The following is a 24,882-nucleotide window of genomic DNA, read 5'->3' as shown; positions in this document are numbered from 1 at the left end:
TAATATACATTAACTGGGATTTTTTTTTTTTACCAAAGTCATGAGGCAGAATACATTTTGTCAAAAATTTATGAAGAAATTCGATTTTTATTTTTTATTGGATATGTTCAATAACAGAAAGTATCATTTTTTTGTTTTCTGTATTTTTACCTTTCTATAATAAAAAAATTTAAAAACCCAGTGGTGATCAGGTAAAGTCACACAGTGCTGAGTCGTAAAAAAAATGCCCTGGTCATGAAGGGAGTAAAACCTTCCAGAGGTCAAGTGGTTAAATAATACTACATGTTGGAATGCCTTCGACTGTGGAGATGGGTTTTCAGGAAATTTTAAAACGTTGAAATTTTACTTCTTCAATTTTTCTTTCTTCCTGTAAATTTCTTCTGTAAATGGACTGCACAAATAAAACAAAAAACAGAAATCAGATCAGCAATTCACAAACATAGAAACATAAATACAAAGTGAAAGAAATCAGTCTCTTCATGAACTGAACAAATTAGCCTAACCCAAGTTTTTTTTAGTTTTTTTTGCATTTTAGATAGAGATGGAAATTGCTGTCAGGTTTTTATCCCTGTACTGGTTAGATCAAAAATTTGTAGCTCCCCACCTAAATGGTAAAATTCAAACAAAAGTTTTGTTTTTTTCAAACCTAGTGAACTTAATAGCCAATGCGTTGGGGGGGGGGGGGGGGGGTAGGGGTTTGGTCAGCGGCCCCAGAAACAGATTGGCTATGGAGTTCACATCAAATTTTGGAAAAATATTTTTTCCACTTGGATTTTAATATTTCAGAGTGGCATTCCATATTACCCAAGGTTTTTTCAGTGGAGGTCTCTCGATGTATGGAAGCAGCCTACACATTACCCAGATGTCCCATTGAGATAATAATAGTAGAGCATTATGAAATACCAACCATAGGTACTGAGCAGAATCCACCTAGGGTCCAACAGCCATTCAATCCACTGAGTGACGGTACACTCATATTGACTGCACGAGGACTAGAAGGACTGGATGTCTCCACTAACATCACATCTGGATAGGACTTTATATTTTGTTTGTTACACTGGATGAGTGCTGCTAATGTTTTTGATTTTTTATGATTTTAACAATTTTTTTATATTGTTTTATATCATTTAGAATAATGCCTGGTGCCCATTTACACCATCATGGTACACTAACGATTCTTATGCCATGCGCCAACATGTGTTTTCAGGCAGCCCATTCAAAATTATTGTATTAACAATACAAAAATTGAGCATGCACTGCACATTAATGTGTCGCCCTCCAATGCACGTCTGATGGCTAGTTGTGTTGGAGTGCCATTCAGAATGCGATAATGTGATTGGGCCCTTATCATGCCAGTAGAATTTTTAAAATCAATAATTCATGACCAAGCTGAAAATAGCTGGATCATCTCAGTGAGGGAGTCTCCAGGGACATGCACATACCCTGCCCAATTTGTGCATGTATGCCAACCTTTTCAACCACAGTTCTACGGAACCCCTAAGGGTCCCCCAGAGGTTGCTAGGTGGTTCTTTAACAGTGGCAGATTTCCCTCCTGCCTGACAAGCCTGCATAGCTCTGTCACCAATGTCGCTTGGCAGAGCCAAAGGCATGGGACCAGTGGAGCCTCAGCTCTCCTCTCTTGGGTATGTAACCACTGGCACCAATTATCTCTTTGTAAAGGAGTCATTCTTCTCCCAATGAATGCGAATGTAAGAGGCACCTGCCCCACTGACCACCAGTGTAAGACGTTCTTACCACTATCCATCATGATAAGTGAGGCCATTTTCGCCCTGGCAACAAATGCAAGGGGAAAATTTCTCTCCCTAAGCATCATGGTAACAGAAGCCTTCTCGATCTGACCACCAATGTAAGTGAGACATACATCCTACTAAACACCATAATAGAGGTCCTCCTCCCTCTGACTACCAATGTAATGGGCATACATCCTACTGAACTCCATGCTTATAGGGGTCCTTCTCCCACTGACCATCATTGTATCCGGCATGCTTCCTATTAAACACTAAGGTAAGAGGGGCCCTTCTCCCACTGACCACCGATGTAAGGGAGGCATTCTTCAAACTAACTATCATGGTACAGGGGACTATCTCATCCTGAACAGCAATGTAAGGGATGTATCCTTATCAATAACCAGCATGGTAAGGGTGGACCTTCGCCAAATGAACACCAATGTAAGGGAGCCCCTTCTACCACTGACAACCAATGTAAGGGTCACCTATCGCACTGACTACTAAGGTAAGGGAGGCATTCTTTCCACAAACAATCATGGTAAGGTGGGCCCTCATCCCACTGGCTAACAAAGTTAAGAGGTGTACTTCCCACTGACCACCAATGTAAGGGGTATTCTTTTAACTACCAATGTAAGGAACATTTTTTTCCCACTGACTGCCAGTGTAATGGGGCCCTTCTTCCACTGATCACCATATAAGTAGGTCCTTCTCCCACTGACCACCAATGTATGAGGCATTCTTCATTGTATGTTTTTTACCTATTTATTGGTCTAGTGCAATTGCCCGTATTTATTTGGTGTTTACTAGCAACACACTTTGCCTATTGATTGTGTGTAATTGCCCGCATTTATTTGGCGTTTATAAGCAACACACTTTGCCTATTGACTGATTCACAATATTTGGCAGCGCCGATTTACCCTACTCTCTTATATCATTTGAATATAGCCTTCACACTATATTTTTGGGGTAGGCTGCAGCCAATTTTTTCAATTTTATCCATTTGCGCGGAATCTTTTATATATTACCATAGTAAGAGGAACATAATTTGTTGATATATTACTGATCATACTAATGCATTGTAAGCTGTAAGTATAATATATTTTGGAGGAGTTTCACTAAAATCTGAAATAAAATTCAATGGTTGCCCCAGAGTAAAAGGGTTGGTTTATACAGTCCAAACCTACTGTAAAAATCCACCTGCTTTCCTAGAGAGATGCAGAGGCATCAATAATGTGATACTGAGGGCAAAGAGGGTTAATTAGTATATACATGGAGTGTTATTGGATAACTAGAAAAGCGTTTTAATAACCATAGTGCATTTAATGGCCGGCTGGCCAGTCTCTGCTTGTTTGTAAACCGCCGAGCCGGGGGCGGAACAACATTGGCGCTCTGGCAACAGAACAGAGGACTTGCAAGGACAGTTTGAGGTCCTCAGCCAGCACAGGTGGACGAGATATTATCCGTCATTAGTTGTAACCTGACAGGGCCCGGCTAAAATAAGCCTGGCCAGGAGACAGCGGGTGTGTTTGTGTGCGCTGATAGCGGACAGTAATGAGCTGGATGTGCAGACTTTGGCTGGGACACTTATTACGCCCGAATGACAATCTCTGCCTCAATTTTCTGCTAATGTGCAGTCTATTATTTCCTGTATTACCAGGCGCAGAAATCTTCGCACTGGACGCACGTGTTCCAGAATATCTTGACCTGGCTCTTATTGGGCAAGTGCTGCAAGTTCACGTGGATGTGCAGGTGTGAGGGTTTAGGATAAAGAGGACTTGTCATTTATTTCAAATACAGATATTTTTATTAAGACAGTGGAAAATGGGTTAGCAGCCAATGAGGCGCTACTTCCCCCTGGGCAGGTTATGAAATGAAATACACCAGGGGTCTCCAAACTTTTCAGTATGAGTACATTTTACAAATGTTTTCAGGCTGAAAAAAAAATCAGTTTTATAAATAAATTTACAACATGCATTTGGATCTTTTTTGGAATCAGTCTGATAGGATTTAGGACAAAAGTCGCCTCTTACAGAGTCTACCTAATGAGTTCCCCTTACAGACTTCCCCATTACATCAGGTTCCCTCTTACATCAGGGTCCCCTTTAGAGCTCCCCTTACATCAGAGTCCACCTTAGGAGCTTCCCCTTACATCATGGTCTTCATTATATGAGTTCTCTATCGGATTCCTCATTTACATCAGGGTCCCCATCAGAGCCCCTCTTACATCAGGGTCCCGATTTAATTTCCTCGCTTACATAAAGTGTCCCTGTCAGAGTCCCCTTACATCAGGGTCCCTACCAAAGTTCCCCACTTAAATAAAGGGTCTCCATCAGAGCCCCCTTTACTTCTGAGTGTCCATCAGATTCCTCCCTTACATCAGAGTCCCCATCAGAGCCTCCCTTACATCAGAGTCCCCTTCAAAGCTCCTGACTTACATAAAGGGTCCCTGTCTAGAGCACCCTTTACTTCAGAGTCCCCATCGGATTCCTCCCTTACATCAGTGTCCCCTTAGTACCCCCCTTACATCATGGTTCCCTTCAGATTACCCCATTTCCATCAGGGTTCTTATCAGAGCTCTATTAAAGTTTGTCTTAGGAGTCCCCCTTACATCCTAGTCCCCATCAGAGCCCCCTTTACAACAGTTTGTCCTTACCTTGCTTCCATAGTCAGTAAATCAGTAGGGCAAGAGCCAGGAGGCAGAGTAGGTATGGATACAGGATGTTCCATCCTGCTGGGGCAAGCACGTCACTGGTTGCTAGGATGCCAGCAACCTTAGCAACCAACTGACTTGAAAAAAAGACAGCACGGTGGGTGGAACCTAGCAATATCTAGGTGCAATCCTGTAGTAGGCTGGATTTAGTCCCCACGGCCATAGCTTGGAGACCTGCAATTGAATGTCCTTATATACAATAACCCCAAGGGATATTCATATCATTTTACTGGTTTAGTTAACACGCACATTTATTATTTTAAAGCCCTTAAAACCTCTGTAAACACTTTGACCTCTTTTCCTTGCACTGAGAGAGCAGATAGCAGGCAAAACCATTACCTGACATCCTTACAAATGATCAGGGATGTTTATAAAATCCTGAGAAATCTATCCTAAATTCAAGCTGAACAAATGTTTAAAAAAAATAATAAGTAATAAAGCTGAACTTTTGGGAAAACACACCCTTGCAATGATGCTCCCCCAACACTGCAAGGGTTAAATGCTCTTTTTTTCCAAGGGGACCATAAAAACAACTATACTTACTTCCTCTCTTACTCGCACAGGCTTCGTCCCAACTGTGAGACTTGCTTTTCTTTGCAGTCATACCCTGATGTCATCATGAACATTCCAGGACTAGCAGTCCCACATTGAGCTTGTTTATTTTTTTCCTGGTGCAATGGCAACCCATTCAAAGGAATGGCTGCCCTAATGTAACACACATGGAATGCACCAGACTGGACAGGTGGGATCAGACCCTAAAAGTTGAGCTTGGCTCCCACTCTTCTTTGGACCTTTTGCCACAATTACCAATGCTGAGGCAAAGGATGGAGCCAAGGTTGACTTTTGCATAGAAAACCGAGCTTTGCCTATCGAGCTGCCTGTATCTCTGCATCTCTTAAATCCATACTCCACCCTTGTGACCATATTTCATATTACACCCATATTTAGGGTTTACATAAAACATAGTTGATAGGGAAATTGCATATTTTCTATGGTTTACAATATCTAATTATGAATTCTAAACTTGGTTAATGGGCCATACAAGACATAAGAAAGCCTCTAATATGCTGGTTTTCCTGATTACTTTGGATGACTCATTTTATAGGAATGTAATTGTAAGCTGACTATATGAACAAGCCAGCTCCCTCTCCTTTAGGAATGTGCCATTTTCCTTAGAAGGTCATATTGTTGCTTACAAGGGTAGTTGGTGGGGGAGGGGGGGTGGTCTTTTCCTTACATTCAAGTTCTATATTACCACAGCCACAAGTGGTCTCTAGTTTTGTGTCAGAGCTGCGTTATGCATGCGTCTGCAGTCACCTACGCCATGCCATCATAGGCGGGACTCCGTGGCGAAACAACATCTTTAGCCAAGTATTCTTGTTATATTTTCTCTTTATCTGTCATCACTATTAATAAATGTTATACTTATAAGCATTTGTGTGATCTCTCTTTGTACATATCAAAAAAAAACCCTAAAAAAAAATGTAAACTATCACGTGACCGTGATATAACAATAGTCGCATTCCCCAACCCTCCATCCTCAAACATCTCTCCCACTTACCTTCTCCCTGCAGCCTTCTGTTTTTATTTGGATTTGGTGTGGCTCCGCTCGCACAGCGACATCATCCATTTATAGGGATCTGTGAATGGGAAGACTACAAGTCCCATCTTCCATTGCAGCAGATAGCACCACCACAAGTGGTGGTTACTTCCTCCAGCCCCATAACAGAAGGTTTGTACCTCCATATGGACCTGGGGCTTGGGGTAAACAATGCAGGAGCCTGTGCATTGCCCCCACAACACACTTGCTCTGCAGGATAGAATGCTAACATTTAACAAATGGACGTTTTTTTTTATTTTACTAATGAGGGTGCATTCATTTTTTTCTTGCAACAGGTGGGCCATGCCTTTAATAAAGCCCTTTACTTCTTGTAAAAGGGGGCCCGAAGTTGGGGATCCATAAGTACAAACAAATTATAGTTCTTTTTTTATTGGTGGTTTATTTTAGTCTTTAGTAACTGTCTCTCTCATCTTCCTCTATAGAAACAGCTCAGTGTTTGTGTTCCTTGCGGAATCTTTACAATCTTCTGATTCGTCTGATTTCTGGTATTGCAGTCTTTATCTCCTTTTTCATTCTCCTTATACACAGAAATAGAAATGACATTCACACATCCGCCCACACCCCAATAACAAATAGCCATTACAACCTATTTACGTCAGTCTTTCCGCTTCTTCCAATTATAAACTCTCAGCGAGAGCAGACTGGTCCACTTATGCCTATACAGGTCACGGTTACGCACAGTGAGGCGCAAACATATGGCTTACTCATTGGCTTCACATTGAGGAGGCGGCCATGTTGTACGTAAATATTCAAGAAGCCAGTTAAATCTTGTCCTTTAAATCCTTTTCAAAATCTAAAATTTGCCAAAGAAAAATGGGAACCAACTGTTATAGTGAACAAAAATGGCCGGCACACAGTCTGTGAGGGACTCCCACTACTCCTGCTGGATACCCTATTTATTTCATACTATGGAAAATGTAACTGGAGAGGTCAGGACACACAAAGGTGGGCGAGAACACCCAAAACTCCCAGGGGGGCAGGAACTATCGCTGGGAGAACTCGCTGTTGAAGTATCCAAGAAGTATGAGAAATCCACCAAGCTTCACCTACAGCTAAAACACCACTTTTATAGCCGGTTCACACTGAGGCGATCCGACTTCGAGGGGAGACCTGTGAAGTCACGGTCGCGGTGCGACTTTGGCGCGACTTGCAGGGACTTCACATAATGGAAGTCTATGCAAGTCGCTCCCAGGTTTCCCCAAAGTAGTACAGGACCCTTTTTCTAAGTCGGAGCGACTTGTGTCGCTCCTATTAGAACGGGTCCTGTACTACTCAATGGCGAGCGACCGACCGCGACTTGTCAGGCTGACAAGTCGCGCTAGTCTGAATGGGGTCTAAGATGGACTGACCCTTTAAACGTATCCAAATTTTGATACGTAAAAGAACAGGGGAGTCAAATACCTTAAGGGCTCATTCACACAGCTGTTCCTGGATGTACACGGCCCAGATCACCGTATTTTTTATGGGTGGGTACAGACAGGTGTTTACAATTATCTGTGGCCCCCTCAGTCTGTACAAATGGACAACAGGCTGAGAGGCTCTGCAGCTGTTCACATGTAATCGCACTTTGAGAGACTACCTGCGGTTAGGAACAGATGAGCAGCCCTAAAAGCAATTAGTCTACATACTGGGCTTGCCATCTGTCCCTAGCTGCAGGTCATCGTTTCTTGAGCAATAACATGCTAACAGTGTCAGACTGCCATTGATTTGTAGGTGTAAGAGGGGCTTTGTGGTTGGCTCTATTTGGCTCCAGCCCTGCTAAAACACTGTCCTTTCTGCTGAGGCTGAACCCTCCACCATCTTATGCCCTTCTCCTTGCCATAGGCCCCAACATGACATTTGCAGCCATAGACCTTTGTATTCCAAAGCAAGGACTGCCCACAATTCATTTTGCTACTGGTGGTATTCAGGAAACGGCATTACAGTCACATTACAAGGACATTACACAGTTAATCACATTTATGGCACTTTTCCACTGCAAGTACCGGCTCGGCTCTACTCAGCCCTGCTTGGCCCGGTTTGCTTTTCCACTGCTGGTACCGCATGGTACGGTGTTGGAACGGTTCGGTACGGTACGGTATGGTTTTCTTTTCCACTAAAGTAGTACTAAAGTTAAGTGGGTGGGATGTGGGTGGGATAACAACGATTCTCTGACCAATCAGTGGCAAATAGTGACTGCATGCAAAGGATTGTGGGATATGGTACCGGGTATGGTACCTCTTGGAAGCACAATCGAGGTGGTACTGTTTTTGAGAGCCGTACCGTTTGGTTCCATGTAGTGGAAAAGCGCCGCTGTACCGTACCGTACCGAACCGTTCCTACACCGTACCATGTGGTACCAGCAGTGGAAAAGCACAAAAGCGAGCCGAACCGTTCGGTTCCATGCAGTGGAAAAAGCGCCATTAGAGGATGGTCCAGAGTAGTCAAAAGTAAAAGCATATGTAGCACCTCAGCATCCACCTCCCTATAGTGCCTTCTCTGGCCAGGGTCATTAGTACTCACAGGACTGTGCTCTCTGTAGTTATCTCCTAGCTAGGTAAATATCTTTCGAGGACCCTTCAGGGAAGCAGCCTCACACAGGGATCTCTGACCTGGCTTAAAAGGCCTTTTGCAATCTACCCTAGACCCCAGCTTCGTAAGGGAAAGAAAGACTACAGCCAGCTCCTCCTGAGTACAGGTCCACTTCATCCAGCCCAGCTAAGAACTTTGGAACATGCCTATCTAGTATTGTCCTAAAGGCATGTAACTTGAAAGCCTATAAGTTTGGGCACGATTCTTTAAAAACATTCAGGACCCATTTAGATTTCTGACGTGCAGTGATGCCCTGTGGGTTGAGGCACGCTGCAATGCAGGTACATTGTCCTAATGCAGCCCTTCTTGATCTTCATAACATGGAGGAACCCTTGAAGTAACTTTTAGGTCTCAGGGAACCCTGCCAATCATTAATATCTCTACTGCTCATGGTACATTATCATGATGGGAAGAATGCTCCTTACATTGATGGTCTTTGAGAAGAATACTGCTTACATTGGTTGTCAGTGGGAAGAATGATCCTTACATTGGTGGTCAGTGGGAAGAATGCTCCTTACATTGGTGGGCTTTGTGAAGAATGTTCCCCTTACAGTTAGTTAAAAAGAGGGACCCCCATGCTGTTTAACATTTTTGTATTGCCGGCAATTTAAATGTAATTTTTAAAAATGTATAAATGTCAATTTTGCTGCAGCAGGTTCTATACATGGTACAGATGTGCCACTTTACAGGCAGACTAAGGGGGACCCCCCTGGCACTATATTTAAAGTAATTTTTCCTTTTTATTGTTTCACTGTAAGCACCAATAAAATCACTGCTCCTGTAAAAACTATTTTTTTTTTTTTTTGGATACATGTCCACCAGGGTACCCGGTCCCCCATAGCATTTTTTATGGCCAATAACCTGCATATAAGCCTTCAAAATGTAGACTTTTGATTTTTCAAGTTGGGGTCCCGTAGACTTTAATAGGGTTTGGGTCTGAACTTTTGCAATGTTTGAGATTTCTGGCTTGAACTGAACTGGGGGGAGTTCGGCCCAACTCTATGTGTGTTGTATGTCGGCGGTGGGGCTTTTACAATAGAAGGCACTGTCTACTTTTTTTTTTTTAAACTGTTTTGAAATTTCAATATGACATTTCATTCTCAACTAACACAGCGAAGCTGCGACCAGAGCTGACATCAGGTGAGCACCAGTGTGTTGTGGTAAAATTCAGCATGTCTTCATTTTCTGCAACGTGCTGCAACCCACCTAAAGGGGCACATAGAAAGCAATTGTTTCCTATATGCCCTTGCAGTGAATGGCATTCATCTAATGCAGAAAAACACAGAGTGATAATGTCCTAAAACAGAAGTGGCCAAACAATAGCCCTTCAGCTGTTGCAGGACTACAAGCCCCATGAGTCACTGCAAGACTAACAGCCTCAAACATGACTCCCAGAGGCATGATGGGGCTTGTAGTTTTGAAACACCTGGAGGGCCCATGTTTGCCCACCTTTTTTTTATCTGTATAAATTTGTATTTGGGACTGGTTCTCTTTGCTCTGAAAAAAAAAATCTGAAAGTGCCTTACCCTTCAAACAAAATGGCGACTTTGTAGCAAATGGTGACCACCGCTGTGAGGACGAGACCCGCTGGGCTTGAGTTCCTGGGTTAAACAGAAGACAAAATACACAAAATATCAGAATGTGTGCGGAAGAGCAGCTGTAATAAACGCCAATCATTTCTGAGTGCACACGAATATGCCTGGTAATGGCTGCATCTGGGCTTTCAACCTCATGACGGCACTCGACGCGGCTCTAAAATTACAGCAGGCAGATAAGACTCACGCCAAATCGAGCCGCACTCTGCATAAGCAATGGGAAACATCGTACTAGCTAAGCTCCACAGAAAGGCCGAGTGCGAAAGGCATGTCTTCTGTCCTCTTAGAAGAAGCACTCGAGGCTTACGCATTAATAAATGCCCGCAAATAAAAGACAAATGTGATTAGCGGGCGCCTTCTGGGCATCGTGTATGTTAAAACGTCAATAATAAAGCACTGCAGGATTCTATAAATAGGACTTTTTTACATCACTGATTTGCAGCAAAGCTTTTGTATAGAGCGTATTACGTATGTTTAATATCCGAAGCGGGCGTAGGGCGGCCGGAGCCTTTTCACGAGGCAGGCCTTGGGGATGGTTATGGCATAGATTTACGTTCCATAATATTGTTTTCTGACGAGTCCTACCGCTTGATACCTGCGAGGGGAACTTTTATTGGCGTCGGCTGACTGAGACATACATTTTTTTATTTTCTTTGCGAAATTCTGGACTCTGAGTAATATCATAGAAGGAAGTCATAAAGCATATAACTCTAACCGGGAAAAATATATAGGAATCGTTATACAAGCCCCATCATTTTCAGCCCTGGTTCACACTTTTGCAACCTGTGTCCTGTGTATAGGCAGCTCAGAAACGTGGGGAAAGAAATCACTGACCCTTTTTTTTTAAAATTGCGCCGCACCATGTGGTTCTTGGCGTGGACAAAACATTGCTGCGTTTGCTGATGCATGGGGGTACCAGTAAAAGGTTACTTCATCTATACCAAAAAACTGCCTATACAAATTAGCGACATCTGTAGATAAAAAAATACTGTGCAGCGTTGTAGGATTCACATATGCCATGATTCTGCCCGCGATTTCACAGTGCCAAGGTGCAAATGACAAATCGCAGATTGCACATTTGAGATGCCATTCATTTGAATGGTGCCTAAAATTCAAAGGGAACTTTTATGGGCGTCTTCTGGACCGATGAATCTTTCTGGCGCGATAAACCGCATCATGTGAAGCTTGTCGCCCAAAGGTTCAGGAGCTACTTTTGGGCAACATGCTTCAGGGGACGCGGGTTGCCGCAATTGCAACCCCATTTATCACGCGACAATCGTGGCAGAACCGCACCGTGATTTTAGGTGCTATTCAAATGAATGGCATCTCGGATGTATGTGGAACAGCGGTCTGGTCCGGTGGATGCTGTTTCCACAGCGTGCGTTCCACCGACCAGAAGTACCCGGAACTGACGTCACACGCAGGGCCATCTTTATTACTAATTGGGCCTAGAGCAAACATTTTCTTGGGCCCTCCCAAATTCACGAATCAACTATTTGCTGTTAGTGAATGCTCAAGGGACAGCTGCTTTGGGCCCCACAACAATGAATGGGCCTGGGGCAGCTGACTCTTTTGCCCTGTGTTAAAGATGGCCCTGGTCACACGTCGTATGCTCTCTGCCTTGCTAGACGCGGAATTTCACCCTCCTACTAGGCGTTCTCAATAGCTATCCCCCGGACCAGACCGCTATTTACTTCCTGTACCTTTGTAAGTGTATTTCGATTGAATTTTATTAAATTTCCCTTACATACTTCACCATGGCGGGCCTTTTGTATTCTATTTCATGAGGATTTCAAACAGTGATATATCCAGCACTCCTGTTATCTTGGAAAGAGTGGATTCACCAGCCCTAAGGAGATCATACCAGGCTCAATACATACATTTTTCTGGTAAGTGGGGTCACCCAAGTGGAGCACCGTCACTTTATGAATAACAGCACTGAAGCACTTTGTGAATAACACCATTGGAGCACTCTTTTTCTGCACTATGAACTTTATTATCTAAGGACTTTGTTTGCTTCTTTATGGATTTGATATATATTCGATCACGTATACAGTACTAGCACTTGATGATATTTATATATGTTTTTGTTTATGGTTGATAGATTATAGATTGACACACAATATTGGATATTGTTTTGTATATAGATTCACTTCCAGTTGCACCCAGCACTGTAATTCTACATTATGATATAACACACACATTGCAAAACAGTGTGATGAGCAGCACTGACCTTTTTTACTTTTACACTTTAAAGGCACTACACCTTACTCGTTAGCAGCAGCCCCCTTTTTCTTGCACATTTAAGTTCCCCATACCCACACAGCCGCCACCAGCATAGCCAGCTTGTACCACACGGATACCTCTGACAGCAGATGGGTGATTGAGGGACATTTAATGTCCGCTCTCCATCCAGCACCACGGACAGGGAAAAAGCATTTTACAGACGGCTATTTATAGAATGGGCTGGCAGTTATTATTAATGCCAAGACGGCTGATAAGTGAAATGAATGTTCCAATTATCCCGGGCAGACGGCTGGCTCTATAATGTAACCTTCCTTATTATTCTGTCCCAAAATGGCAGAAAACACAGCAACCAATGATGAGCCCTCTATAACCAGGCCTCTACAATAAAAATGGCCCCATCCTTTTAAAGAGAGAGGCAGCTGAAAGTATTGTCAGGGGAAGTAGTGTGATTTCTGGGAGGTTGTGCTAGTATATGTGTTGCACACACATAGCTCCCAACTGTCCCTGATTTCGAGGGACTGTCCCTGATTTGGAACAAAGTCCCTCTGTCCCTCTTTCCTCCTCATTTGTCCCTCATTTTGGTCTGAACTATATAGTTGTATATAAAATGCACTTTTTTATCTTTCAATAGTGTTTCTGGGTTTAACTGATATTTGTTTTTGCATATTTCTCTTTTAAGGGGGCGTGGCAGGGGGTGTGTCCTATGCCTACATACTTTTGCTAATAGGTGTCCCTCGTCCCCAACTCAAAAAGTTAGGAGGTTTGCACACAAGTAGTCTTCATTCACAAAGGCGTGCTATATAATGTATGCCCGTGCTGGGCCGTGTAGACTCACATGGGGATGTAAAGGTGGTCATGTAGTCCCCTTGATTTCAAATGGGACACGGTCACTGCAAATTTGTCTCAGGACACTATCTGTTTACAAACTGTCTATTGAGATTATACCATGGTGATATTTTTGTAAAATGACTTTTTTGTTTGTTTAATTAATTATCTGCAGACCACTATCCAAGGTTATCCCTGAAGAAGGAGTAGTAACTATTGTCACTCGGAAATGCGTTGGGTCTACACCCTGGGGCCTTGTGGTCACTATTCACCTGCTGATGTGATGTAATGTACTGAGCTTGCCATTTTTTAACCATATATGTCATTATTATATATTGTTTTCAATAAACAATATATTTATATATCTTGTTTTGTTATTACCCAATTCAATTATATATAAGTTCCTCCACCCCAAACTCGCTCATCCATGTCTTTATGGACCTTGCTTTGTGCACTGGTGCGCAGTCATGTTGGAACAGGAAGGGGCCATCCCCAAACTGTTCCCACAAAGTTGGGAGCATGAAATTGTCCAAAATGTCTTGGTATGCTGACGCCTTAAGAGTTCCCTTCACTGGAACTAAGGGGGCCAAACCCAACCCCTGAAAAACAACCCCACACCATAATCCCCCCTCCACCAAATGATTTGGACCAGTGCAAAAGCAAGGTCAATAAAGACATTGATGAGCGAGTTTGCAGTGGAGCAACTTGACTGTCCTGCGCAGAGTCCTGACCTCAACCCAATAGAACACCTTTGGGATGAATTAGTGCACAGACTGCGAGCCAGGCCTTTTCGTCCAACATCGTGGCCTGATCTCACAAATGTGCTACTAGAAGAATGGGAAAACATTTCCATAGACACACTCCTAAACCTTGTGGACATCCTTCCCAGAAGAGTTGAAGCTGTTATAGCTGCAAAGGGTGGGCCAACTCAATAATGAACCCTACAAACTAAGACCAGGATGCCATTAAAGTTCATGTGCATGTAAAGGCAGGCGTCCCAATACTTTTGACAATATAGTGTGTGTGTATACTGTTTGAAAACTAAACCGCTCATACACACATAAAAAAAAGCGTAAGAAAATAATCCTAAAAACACCTGAAAATTGCTCTGCTCATGTGTGAATGCATCCTAAAGACTTTTAGTGCAGTGATGTGAGGTAAATCAATAGGCCGCTCATATATATTTGAACAGTACAGAGGTCTGTATACTGCTAGCACTATAATAATGTCTCTCTGAAGGTCTATTTTGGTCTATAATATCTGGCGTAGAATGTGTCTCAGGGCGTTCAGGTAATAATACAGCCTTTCCTGATCGCTGATTGTTTTGATGAAGCAGCCATGTAATACCACACAACGGCACGTCGTGATTTACAAGGCCTCAAATAGGCCATCATTAGTTGTTGTGCTTCTCAGAGTCACTTACCTCATGCTTAATAAACAGTTTAACTGATATTTGAGTATAATAAGGATATAAGCGTTAACAATTAGCAGGGAAACCAATATTTTGAGAGCAATTCTTCCATACTTTCCTGTTAGTAACAAAACAATAATCTAAAAGGCAGCATTGACAACCAGCTAGCAGTAGAGGGAGAGAGCCCCATAATCTACAGGCCACAGTCCAGGCAGCCATTTTATCACCTGAACCGATGTTTCAACACATTGGGATGTACATTATATGTATATATAAATATACCTCCATCCGCTGTCTCATCACCTTAGCCTCCTTCCAGCTCCAGACCTTTTAGAGAATACAGATTCAAGTATCTTTTTGTGGTGCTATATACACTGCTCAAAAAAATTAAAGAAACACTTTTTAATCAGAGTATAGCATCAAGCCAATTAAAGAGGTTGTAAACCCCAAAAACATTTTTTTTTTTTTTACAACCTGCAAGAGAAACACATAATGAGCTAGTATGCATCGCATACTAGCTCATTATGAAATACTTACCTTAGAACGAGCCCCCGCCGTGCCGTCCGCTTACCTGTATGACGGGTGACATGTCCAGTCGCCCGTCTTCCGGGATCGCGGCATCCGGCCATCTGATTGGCCTGGAGCCGCGGTGACGTCACTCCCGCGCATGCACGTGGGAGCCGACGGTCACGGCACGGAGCGCTGAAGGAACGGCACGAACGGCCGTTCCTTCAGAGCACATGCGCCAGTGACGTCACTGGCTGCATGTAAGGTAAATATCTCCTAAACGGTACATGTTTAGGAGATATTTACAGTACCTATAGGTAAGCCTTATCATGGGCTTACCTATAGGTACAAGTTACAGAGGAGGGTTTACTTCCTCTTTAAACTCCTGGGATAATGATCTGGTCAGTTAGGTAGCAGAGGGGGTTGTTTATCAGTTTCAGCTGCTTTGGTGTTAATGAAATTAACAACAGGGGCACTAGATGGGCAACAATGAGACGACCTTTTCTGATTGTTTTTCACTATTTTTGCAATTGGCTAGGGTCAGTGTCACTACTGGTTGCATGAGGCGATACCTGGACCCTATAGAGGTTGCACAGGTATTCTAACTCCTCCAGGATGGCACATCAATATGTGGCATTGCCAGAAGGTTTGCTGTGTCTCCCATCACAGTCTCAAGAGAATGGAGGAGATTCCAGGAGACAGGCAGTTACTCTAGGAGAGCTGAACAGGGCCGTAGATGGTCCTTAACCGATCAGCAGGACCGGTATCTGCTCCTTTGTGCAAGGAGGAACAGGATGAGCACTGCCAGAGCCCTACAAAATGACCTCCAGCAGACCACTGGTATGAATGTCTCTGACCAAACAATCAGAAACGAACCTCAGTGGTTTTGAGGGCCCGATGTCCTCTAGTGCTCGCTAATCGGCACCGTGAAGCTCAATTGGCATTTGCCAATAACACCAGAATTGTCAGGTTCGCCACTGGCACCCTGTGCTTTTCACAGATGAGAGCAGGTGCACCCTGAGCACATGTGACAGACGTGAAAGGGTCTGGAGAAGCCGTGGAGAATGTTATGCTGCCTGTAAAATTGTTCAGCATGACCGTTTTGGAGGTGGGTCATTGATGGGCTGGGGAGGCATATCCATGGAGGGACGCACAGACCTCTACAGCCTGGACAATGGCACCCTGATTGCCATTAGGTATTGGGGTGAAATCTTTGGACCCATTGTCAGACCCTACACTGGTGCAGTGGGTCCTGGGTTCCTCCTGGTGCACGACAATGTGGTGAGAGTATGCAGCCAGTTCCTGGAGAATGAAGGAATTGATACCATTAAATGGTCCCCAAGCTGACCTAAATCCAATAGACCTCTGGGATATTATGTTTTGGTTCATCTGATGCCACCAGGTTACACCTCAGTCTGTTCAGAAGCTCTGTAATGCCCTGGTCCAGATCTGTGAGGAAATACCCCAGGACACAACCTGTCATCTCATTAGGGGCATGCCCTGATGTTGTCAGGCATACATACAAGCACGTGGGGGCAATACAAACAACTGAGGACCATTTTGAGTTACTGCAACGACATTTCTGAAAAATGGACAGTCCTGCTGCATCATTTTATCTTTGATTTTCAGGGTGTCTTTGAATTCAGCCCTCTGTAGGTTGATAATTTTCGAAAAGCAAAGAAAACAAAGAAAGGGCGTACTGACCTAGCGCATTATCCTCAATAACAGGCTTTATTTGTGCAACATATAAAAATGGCTACTCACAGACATAGATGAAAATATATCATGTCGAGCTAGATTGCTCAAATGTCCGGGTTAGTCCATATAATCGTCCATAACCGATGAGATGACGGCTGACGCGTTTCGAGTCCTAGCCTCTTCCTCAGAGCTCTGAGGAAGAGGCTAGGCCTCGAAACGCGTCAGCCGCCATCTCATCGGTTATGGACGATTATATGGACTAACCCGGACATTTGAGCAATCTAGCTCGACATGATATATTTTCATTTTTATATGTTACACAAATAAAGCCTGTTATTGAGGATAATGCGCTAGGTCGGTGCGCCCTTTCTTTGTTTTCTTTGCTTTTAGTATCGGTGGACTACCCCAGTCCGTTATGGGCAGCAAGACCTTAGCCATCTTAGAAGCCAGGTGTGAGTCCCGTGAGGAGTGTGGTCGAGGGGCTTGGATACCAAGCGCAGGAGAAGGGTGGTCACACCTTATTGTCTTTTGGTTGATAATTTTCATTTCCATTAAACAATGTGGCATCCTTTCATTCCTAACACATTACCCAGTCCATATCAGAATAGATATCCAGCATGAGATTTTTTCCCATTGAGGTCTGATGTTTTTTCAAAGTGTTCCTTTAATTTTTTTGAGCAGTGTAATTTATGACATTTAAAATAGATCCCTTGTAGCCAAAAACAATAGAAACCCCCAACAAAAAATGACCCCCCCCCCCCACCAGAAACAATAGACCCCCAGCATCCAGCAACAATATACCTCCCCCAAAACAGTAGATTCCTCCCCAGCAACAATGTATACCACACCAGCAACAATATATCCACCATCAGCAAAAATTAACCCCCAGCAGCAAGCAACAATAGCACCACAGAACAATAGATCCTTCTCCAACAACATCAGACCCACCCAAAAACAACAGATCCCCAACAGCAACAATATACCCCCTACAGCAACAATAGATCTTCCCTCCCCAGCAACAAAACAAAAGACACCCACCCCTCTGCAATAATATTCCCCCCACTAGCAAAAAAGATATCCATTCCAACATTAGCCCCTCCCCCCCAGCAGCAGCAAAAGATCCACCCCAAATAGACCCTCCACTATCCAGCAACAATAGACCTTTCCTAAAACAGTAGATTCCTACCCAGCAACAATAGACCCCCCCCCCCCACCAGCAACAATAATAGATGCACCAGCAGCAACAATAGGCCCCTTGCAGATAGCAACAATTGCACCCCAAAACAATAAATTTCCCCAACAACAATATATCCACCCCAGCAACAATACATCCTCCCAGCGATAATAGGTTTCCTCAATAGCCAGCATAAATACACCCTCTAATATGCCAAAGCACCCCTTGTCAGTACATACATTCTAAGTTGGAACTGTGTACCACCATGTTCCCACTGAAAAAAAAAAAAAAAGCTATATACAGTGCTTAGCATAAATGAGAAAAAAGTTGAATTTTAATCAATATATCAATGAACACAAGAACAATTTGCAAAATTTGGACACGACTGAGTTTTATAGAACATTTGTTGAGCTCATTACATGAAAGTAATTCAGTGGCCAAGTATGTCTCCTGATCTGGAACCAATCGAACACCTATGGGGAATTCTGAAGAGACGAGCATCACTTTCCACCCAGTATCCAGGCTCTAAAGAAGGTCATTCTTGAAAAATGGAAAAAGATAGATGTTGCCAGTGCTGGGACAAGGTCGTCTAGTGCCCAGGGCGAACATGCCAAATTGTGCCCCCCCCCCCAAAATGTATGAGCATTCTGTGTCAGCAAAATCCCCCCCCCCCCCCCCAAAAGAATTGAGCACTAATCTTCATGCTTACCCCCTAAGCATGAATTCCCCCCTCCTCCCAGTACTTATCCGCCTCCTACTGAAATCCCCTTCCCAGCACAAATCTTTGCCCCCCCCCCACCCCCCAAATCACCCCAGCTCAAACCTTTTTTTTCCCCATATAACCCCAGCACAAATCCACCCCCCAAAAATAATTTGTCCCTCCCAGAACAAATTCTTCCCAAATCCATCTTAGCACAAATCCCCCCTAAATGTTCCCTCCTAGCACAAATACCCGTAATCCTCCCTGCTAGTCATGTTGAAAGTGCATGATGACCAAGGGCACGGAGTGATGGTAGCACCTTCTCTTTCCATATAGAGCAGTACATCTATGAATTCATGATACCATCAATGAAATGCAGCTCCCTGACACCAGCAGCACTCATGCAGCCCCACAGGAGGACACTGCCACCACCATGTTTCACTGTAGGCACCACGCATTTTCCTTTGTACTCCTCACCTGTGCAACGCCATTCAGTTTTGAAGCCATCAATTCCAAAACCATTTATCTTGGTCTCATCATTTCAGAGAACGGTCCCAATAGTCTTCTTTTTCAGCATGGGCCCTGGCAAATTCTAGGCAGGCTTTTTTCTGCCTGGGCTTTAGAAGAGGCTTCCTTCATGGATGACACCAATGCATGCCATTTCTCTGCAGTGTATGCCGTATTGTGTCATGGGAAACAATCACCCCAGTTTGGCTTTCTACTTCTTTAGCTAACTGCAACGAACTTGCACGGCGATTTCCTTCAACCCTTCTCATCAGAAGACGCTCCTGTCGAGGTGTTAACCTCAAAAGATGGCCTGGACGTCTTTGTGAGGTGGTTGCAGTTCCATCTTTGTTACATTTTTGTATCATTTTTGCTACAGTATTCAGAGTGATAAGACCGCATTCACACTGAAGCGGCACGACTTCGGGGGCGACCTGTGAAGTCACGTGCAGTGCGACTTCGGCACGACTTGCACGGACTTCATAAAATGAATGTCTATGCAAGTCGCTCCAGGTCGCCCCGAAGTAGTGCAGGACCCTTTTTCTAAGTCAGAGCGACTTGTGTCGCTGCTATTAGAACCGTTCCTGTACGACACAATGGACCGTGACGGTGCACGACTTGTCAGGCTGACCAAGTCGCCTGACAAGTCGTATTAGTGTGAATGGACACTAAAGCTTTGCTGATCTTCTTGTAGACTTCAACTTTCATGTGTAAAGAAATTATTTTCTTTCTCAGGCCTTGTGCCATTGCTAACAGCCTGAAATGGGAAGGCGTTTTCTTTTAAGTAAAGCCCTTTTATAATCGGCTGTCTGCTGGACACCTGTTTAATGAATAACTATAGAAAGAGAAAAGCCCCCTAAGTAGGTGGGACTATAAGGGCAACCATATATCAAAAAAGTATAAAAAAATATATAGTTTATTTGAAAAAATTAAAACAGTGTCTCATGTATTTGATGAGACCTAGGTATTTGAACATTACAACACGTGTGTACAAACATCAATAAAAATATCACGGCTTGCAGAAGATGCTCATCAAGATGTATGAAGCATCAAATGGAAAACTCCTCCAAACCCAATGCGTTTCAGATGCGATTCAGGGGTGTACAGTATGGAGTTTAACCACTTTACCCCCGCTCACTGTGCCTCTACTGCGGCACAGTGGCTTGTTCACGTCCAGTGACGTAGACCTACGTCGCTGGACTCCTCCCCTTGTGGGCGGCGCTAGCGCGCCGCCGGAGGCTCACTCCCGCTGTATTCAGTCACAGCGGGAGTTGGGCCAGGGGAGGAGGGGCGGTGATCACCGCCGCTCTTCCCCGATCGTCGGGGAATCGAGTCTGGAGATCCACCCGCTTGTGTAAACAAAGCGGGTGGATCTCCTAAGTGACAGACAGGGTAATGGCCCGTACACACATACCGATAGTCGGCCGTAAATGTTCGGCCGATTGTCGGCTTGTTCGTATGATGCTTCCGACAACCGACTGCGACTTTTCGGCCGAACAAAATCTGGTCTGCATGCTATAAAATGTTTGTTGGCCAACAACAGAACGGCCGATTGTTCGTCAGTCAGTACAGATTTCGGCCGACAAACATCAGATGAGCAAGACTGGGCATGCTCAGAGAAGAAAAAAACACACGAAAAGTAGACCAGAACATGACATCACTTCTGCAGTTGGTTGTTGTTGGCCGACAAAATTCGTGTGCAGTCTAGAGCACATTTCAACCAACACAACAACACTGGACGAAAGTCGGCCGATCGTTCGGCTGACAATCGGTGCGTGTGTACGGGGCTTCAGATTGCAGGGTTCAGCATAGCTGAACATGCGATCTGTCCCTGTGTCACTCAGTCACCTCCCCCCACACACGTTAGTAAGCACCAGGCATACATTAACCCCTCCCTCTCCAAAAAATGAACCCCTTCCCTGCCAGTGTCATTTTTACAGTAACAGTGCATATGTATAGCACTGATTACTGTAGTAATGTCACTGGTACCCCCAAAAGTGTCAAAAATGTCAGTCAAGGTCGCAGTCCCGCAAAAAAAAAAAAAAAAACGCAGATTGCCGCCATTACTCGTTAAAAAAAAAAACACCAAAAATGACAGAAATCTTTCCCTTAGTTAGTAAATGCAATAACTTTTGCGCAAACCAATCAAAATATGCTTATTGTGATTTTTTTTTACCAAACATAGGTAGCAGAAAACAAATTGGCCAAAAATGTAAAAAAATTTTGATTTTTACATTTTTTGGGGGGGAATTTCATATAAAAAAAATGTTAAAAATATTGTTATTTTTTCAAAATAAACGCTCTTTTTTTGTTTATAGCGCAAAAAGTAAAAATCGCACAGGTGATCAAATACCACCAAAAGAAAGCTCTGTTTGTGGGAAAAAAAGGACGGAAATTTCGTTTGGGTACGGCGTCGCACGACCACACAATTGCCAGTTAAATTTGCACAGCGCCGAATCGCAAAAAGTGGCCTGGACGTAAGACAGCAAAATCCTCCGGTGGTAAAGTGGTTAATGGTTTCCAGTTCAAAAGTTCCAAGTGATGAGAGAGCCATGTAGAATAAAATCATTGATTGACAGAAAGGGGAAGTGTGTGTAGATGGAAATGCAGTAACAAAGGTTTCACTGCCCCAATTAGGGCATGGTGGGGATGCCAGGGCCCCCAGATCCCAGTAAGGTCTCACAAGGATCCTCACTTATATCCTCACAATAACTATACTCACTTGCAGTTGAATTCTTGTTAATTGGAATTTTGTTGTCTAAAAGTTAAGCTTTGCTCCTAAGACTTTCATTGGGGTGTATTCATTTTTGTAACATAAATTTGTTAGAAAAAATAATTTTTTTGTGTGTGCAAATTAACAATCTTGGTTGCAATCAATGGCCTGCATTTTTGGGAGTATTTTGTAGTATAATGTCCCATAGAAAATGTTCATTCTGAAAGGAAAGGAAAGGTTTTCTGACAAATCTGTTGGGGTGTACTCTTTTATACTGAGCGATGTATATGGCCCCTTCTGCTGTGTCTGAGCCAATGAGAAAGGAGAGAGCACAGAGAGATGCTGCTCTCATGCACACTCAATTGAGATGGTGCTCAGGTATAAGGCGGGGCAGGGCAGGAAGGGGTGGGACGGGTCGGGCCCGGGGACTGCATGCATGAGATTTTTTTAAAGTAAAAAAAAAAACGAAAATCTTCTGCCTTTAAAGTGATGTTCTTATTTTTCTTTCTATTAAAATAACAAACATATTATACCTACCACCTCTGTGCAGTTGGTTTTGCACAGAGCAGCCCAGATCCTCCTCTTCTCAGGCCCCTGGCTGGAGCCCCTGGCCCCTCCCTCCTACTGAGTGCCCCCACAGCAAGCAGTTTCCTACGGGGAAGCTCCGTGTATCCATTCAAACACAGTGCTGCCATTCTGCCCACCCCCTCTTTCTCCTGATTGGCTGAGTTTGATTGACGGCAACAGAGGGCAATGATGCCGCTGCTGTATCCATTCAGACACGGAGCTGCCATTCAGCCCGCCCCCTCTCTCTCCTGATTGGCTAACTGAGTTTGATTGACAGCAGCGTAAGCCAGTGGCGCTGTTGCTGTGTCTTTGCCAATGAGGAGAGAGAGTTCCGGGTGGCTGAGGCACTTGTGGACATTGCTGGATAGAGAAGGAGCTCAGGTAAGTATTAGGGGGGGGGGGCTGATTGGGTCTGCTGCACACAGAAGGGTTTTCTGACTTTACAACCACTTTAAAAACAACTTGTGTCCCATAATTGTCTCACAGATCTGGCGCAATTATTCCACATGCGACACAGTCAACTATTTGTCTTCTTTAAGTTCCCTTTCCTACCAATATGATGGTATTTTCCGAATTAATTTCGTTTTGTTGAAACAATAGTGGTATACAGTAAAAGTGTTGCAAATAAGAACTTCTTGAATTTGACGCATGCGTCCGTACTAACAAAGAAAACGTTGCTTTTTTTTTTTTTTTATTTGATGGAAGGCTTCAGACTACATCCACACCACCAGAAATCTATTGCAAATGCCATATTGAATCTCTCTCAATGACCTTTGAAAATTACAGTCACACAGCTTAAAATAGAGATTCTTATCCCAGTGTCAACATGTCAAAGTGAGCCCAATATATCAAAATATATGAGGTCCACACAGCATATTAACATAGTATTTCCAAATCCAATATACAAGTGTGACCTGACCTGCCTTCAAAGACTCATCAGTTCTAAAAATTAATTTATTTATCCATCAACGTCCCATCTTGTCACCATGGCCAGGCATGTACGACACTCGGCAAACAATTCCTTTAAGTGAAGACTAGGCAAATAAAGTGATTCTAAAGGATTTTTATAATAAACATGTTATATTTACTTGCTCTGTACAATGATTTTTCACACAGCAGCCCCAATCCTACTCTTTTGCGGTACCCGATCAGTGCACCTGGCTCCCCCTCCCCCCCCTTGAGTGCCGGCATAACAAACCGCTTGCTATGGGGACATTCATGTGGGCTTGCTGCTGAGTCACGCTGTGTGTGTCCATTGACACACATAGCATGGCTCAGCCCCGCCCCCAGCTCTCTCCTCACTGTCTGTGATTGCCAATGACTTCTGCGGCTGCCTTGCTCTCCAGTAAAGTAGAAGGAGCATATCCCTGGATTGAGACTGGGCTCACGCAAGTATAATGGCATAGCTCCCAACTGTCCCTGATTTGGAACAAAGTCCCTCTGTCCCTCTTTTCTCCGTCCCTCATTTTGGTCTGATCTATATAGTTGTATATAAAATGCACTTTTTATCTTTCAAAATGTGTTTCCCAGTGCTAAACCTTTCATCCAATTTCTAAATTGCTGCATTTGTAAGTTTCAAAAGCCAATATAAAGGAATAGTAGTGGTAAAAAAAAAAAAAAAAAAAAAAAAGCACCTGTGAGTTAACCAATCATTTTTTTTTTGTATAATTCTCCTTTAAGGGCGCATGGCAGGGGGTGTGTAAAATGCCTACATACATTTTGTAATAGGTGCCCCTCATTCCCATCTCAAAAAGTTGGGAGGTATGTATTAGTGATCGACTGATATCGGTTTTTCGTTGCCGATACCGATATTTTGGCCAATGAATATCAGTATCGGCCGATATTTTTGTACATTTAAAAAACATTTTTTTTTTTGACAGGTGCCTGTGTGGAGGGATCTGGGGGTCTAAAAGACCCCAAACCCCTCCTCTGCACTTAAAAGCATTCAAAACGCCAAGTTTGGCTATATTGAATGCTGTCAATTTTTTTAATCTGGCGCAGAGTACCCGGAAGTGATGTCACTCATGACATCACTTTCTGGGTTTTTGCATGGAGACCCGATCACAGCCGAATGCGGCTTTGATTGGGTCTTCAGGGGCCATGCAAGCTGGTTGCCTGGGTTTCCCTGTGGGACGGGAGACCTGGGCGAGCCGCGGAAGGTGGCGGGAGGGGGGGCGCCCCCTCCTGCTCCTTGTAATGACAGCCGAGTGGCTTCTCAGCCGCATCGGTTGTCATTACAAGACAGCAGACCGTCGGCTATGGACGCCGGTACCGGGGGGGTTGCCTCTAGC

The 24,882-nt window shown here is 43.8% G+C and overlaps 1 protein-coding gene across 1 annotated transcript in view; it reads right to left on the bottom strand.

The window, feature by feature from the left end:
* Positions 1 to 227: 227 nt before the first annotated feature.
* Positions 228 to 24,882, bottom strand: part of PEMT (phosphatidylethanolamine N-methyltransferase) — a 297,675-nt gene continuing 273,020 nt past the window's right edge. Inside the window, exons 6-7 of the mRNA XM_082261246.1 lie at positions 10,177 to 10,251; positions 228 to 391 (exon numbers count right to left, since the gene is read on the bottom strand). Coding sequence (XP_082117372.1) covers positions 343 to 391; positions 10,177 to 10,251 — 124 coding nt within the window. The 3' untranslated portion in view covers positions 228 to 342. The remainder of the gene's footprint in view (positions 392 to 10,176; positions 10,252 to 24,882) is intronic.

The sequence above is a fragment of the Pelophylax lessonae genome (assembly GCF_965119305.1).
Source record: "Pelophylax lessonae genome assembly, chromosome: 6".
Taxonomy (NCBI): domain Eukaryota; kingdom Metazoa; phylum Chordata; class Amphibia; order Anura; family Ranidae; genus Pelophylax; species Pelophylax lessonae.
This window is presented reverse-complemented; position numbering and strand designations above follow the sequence as displayed.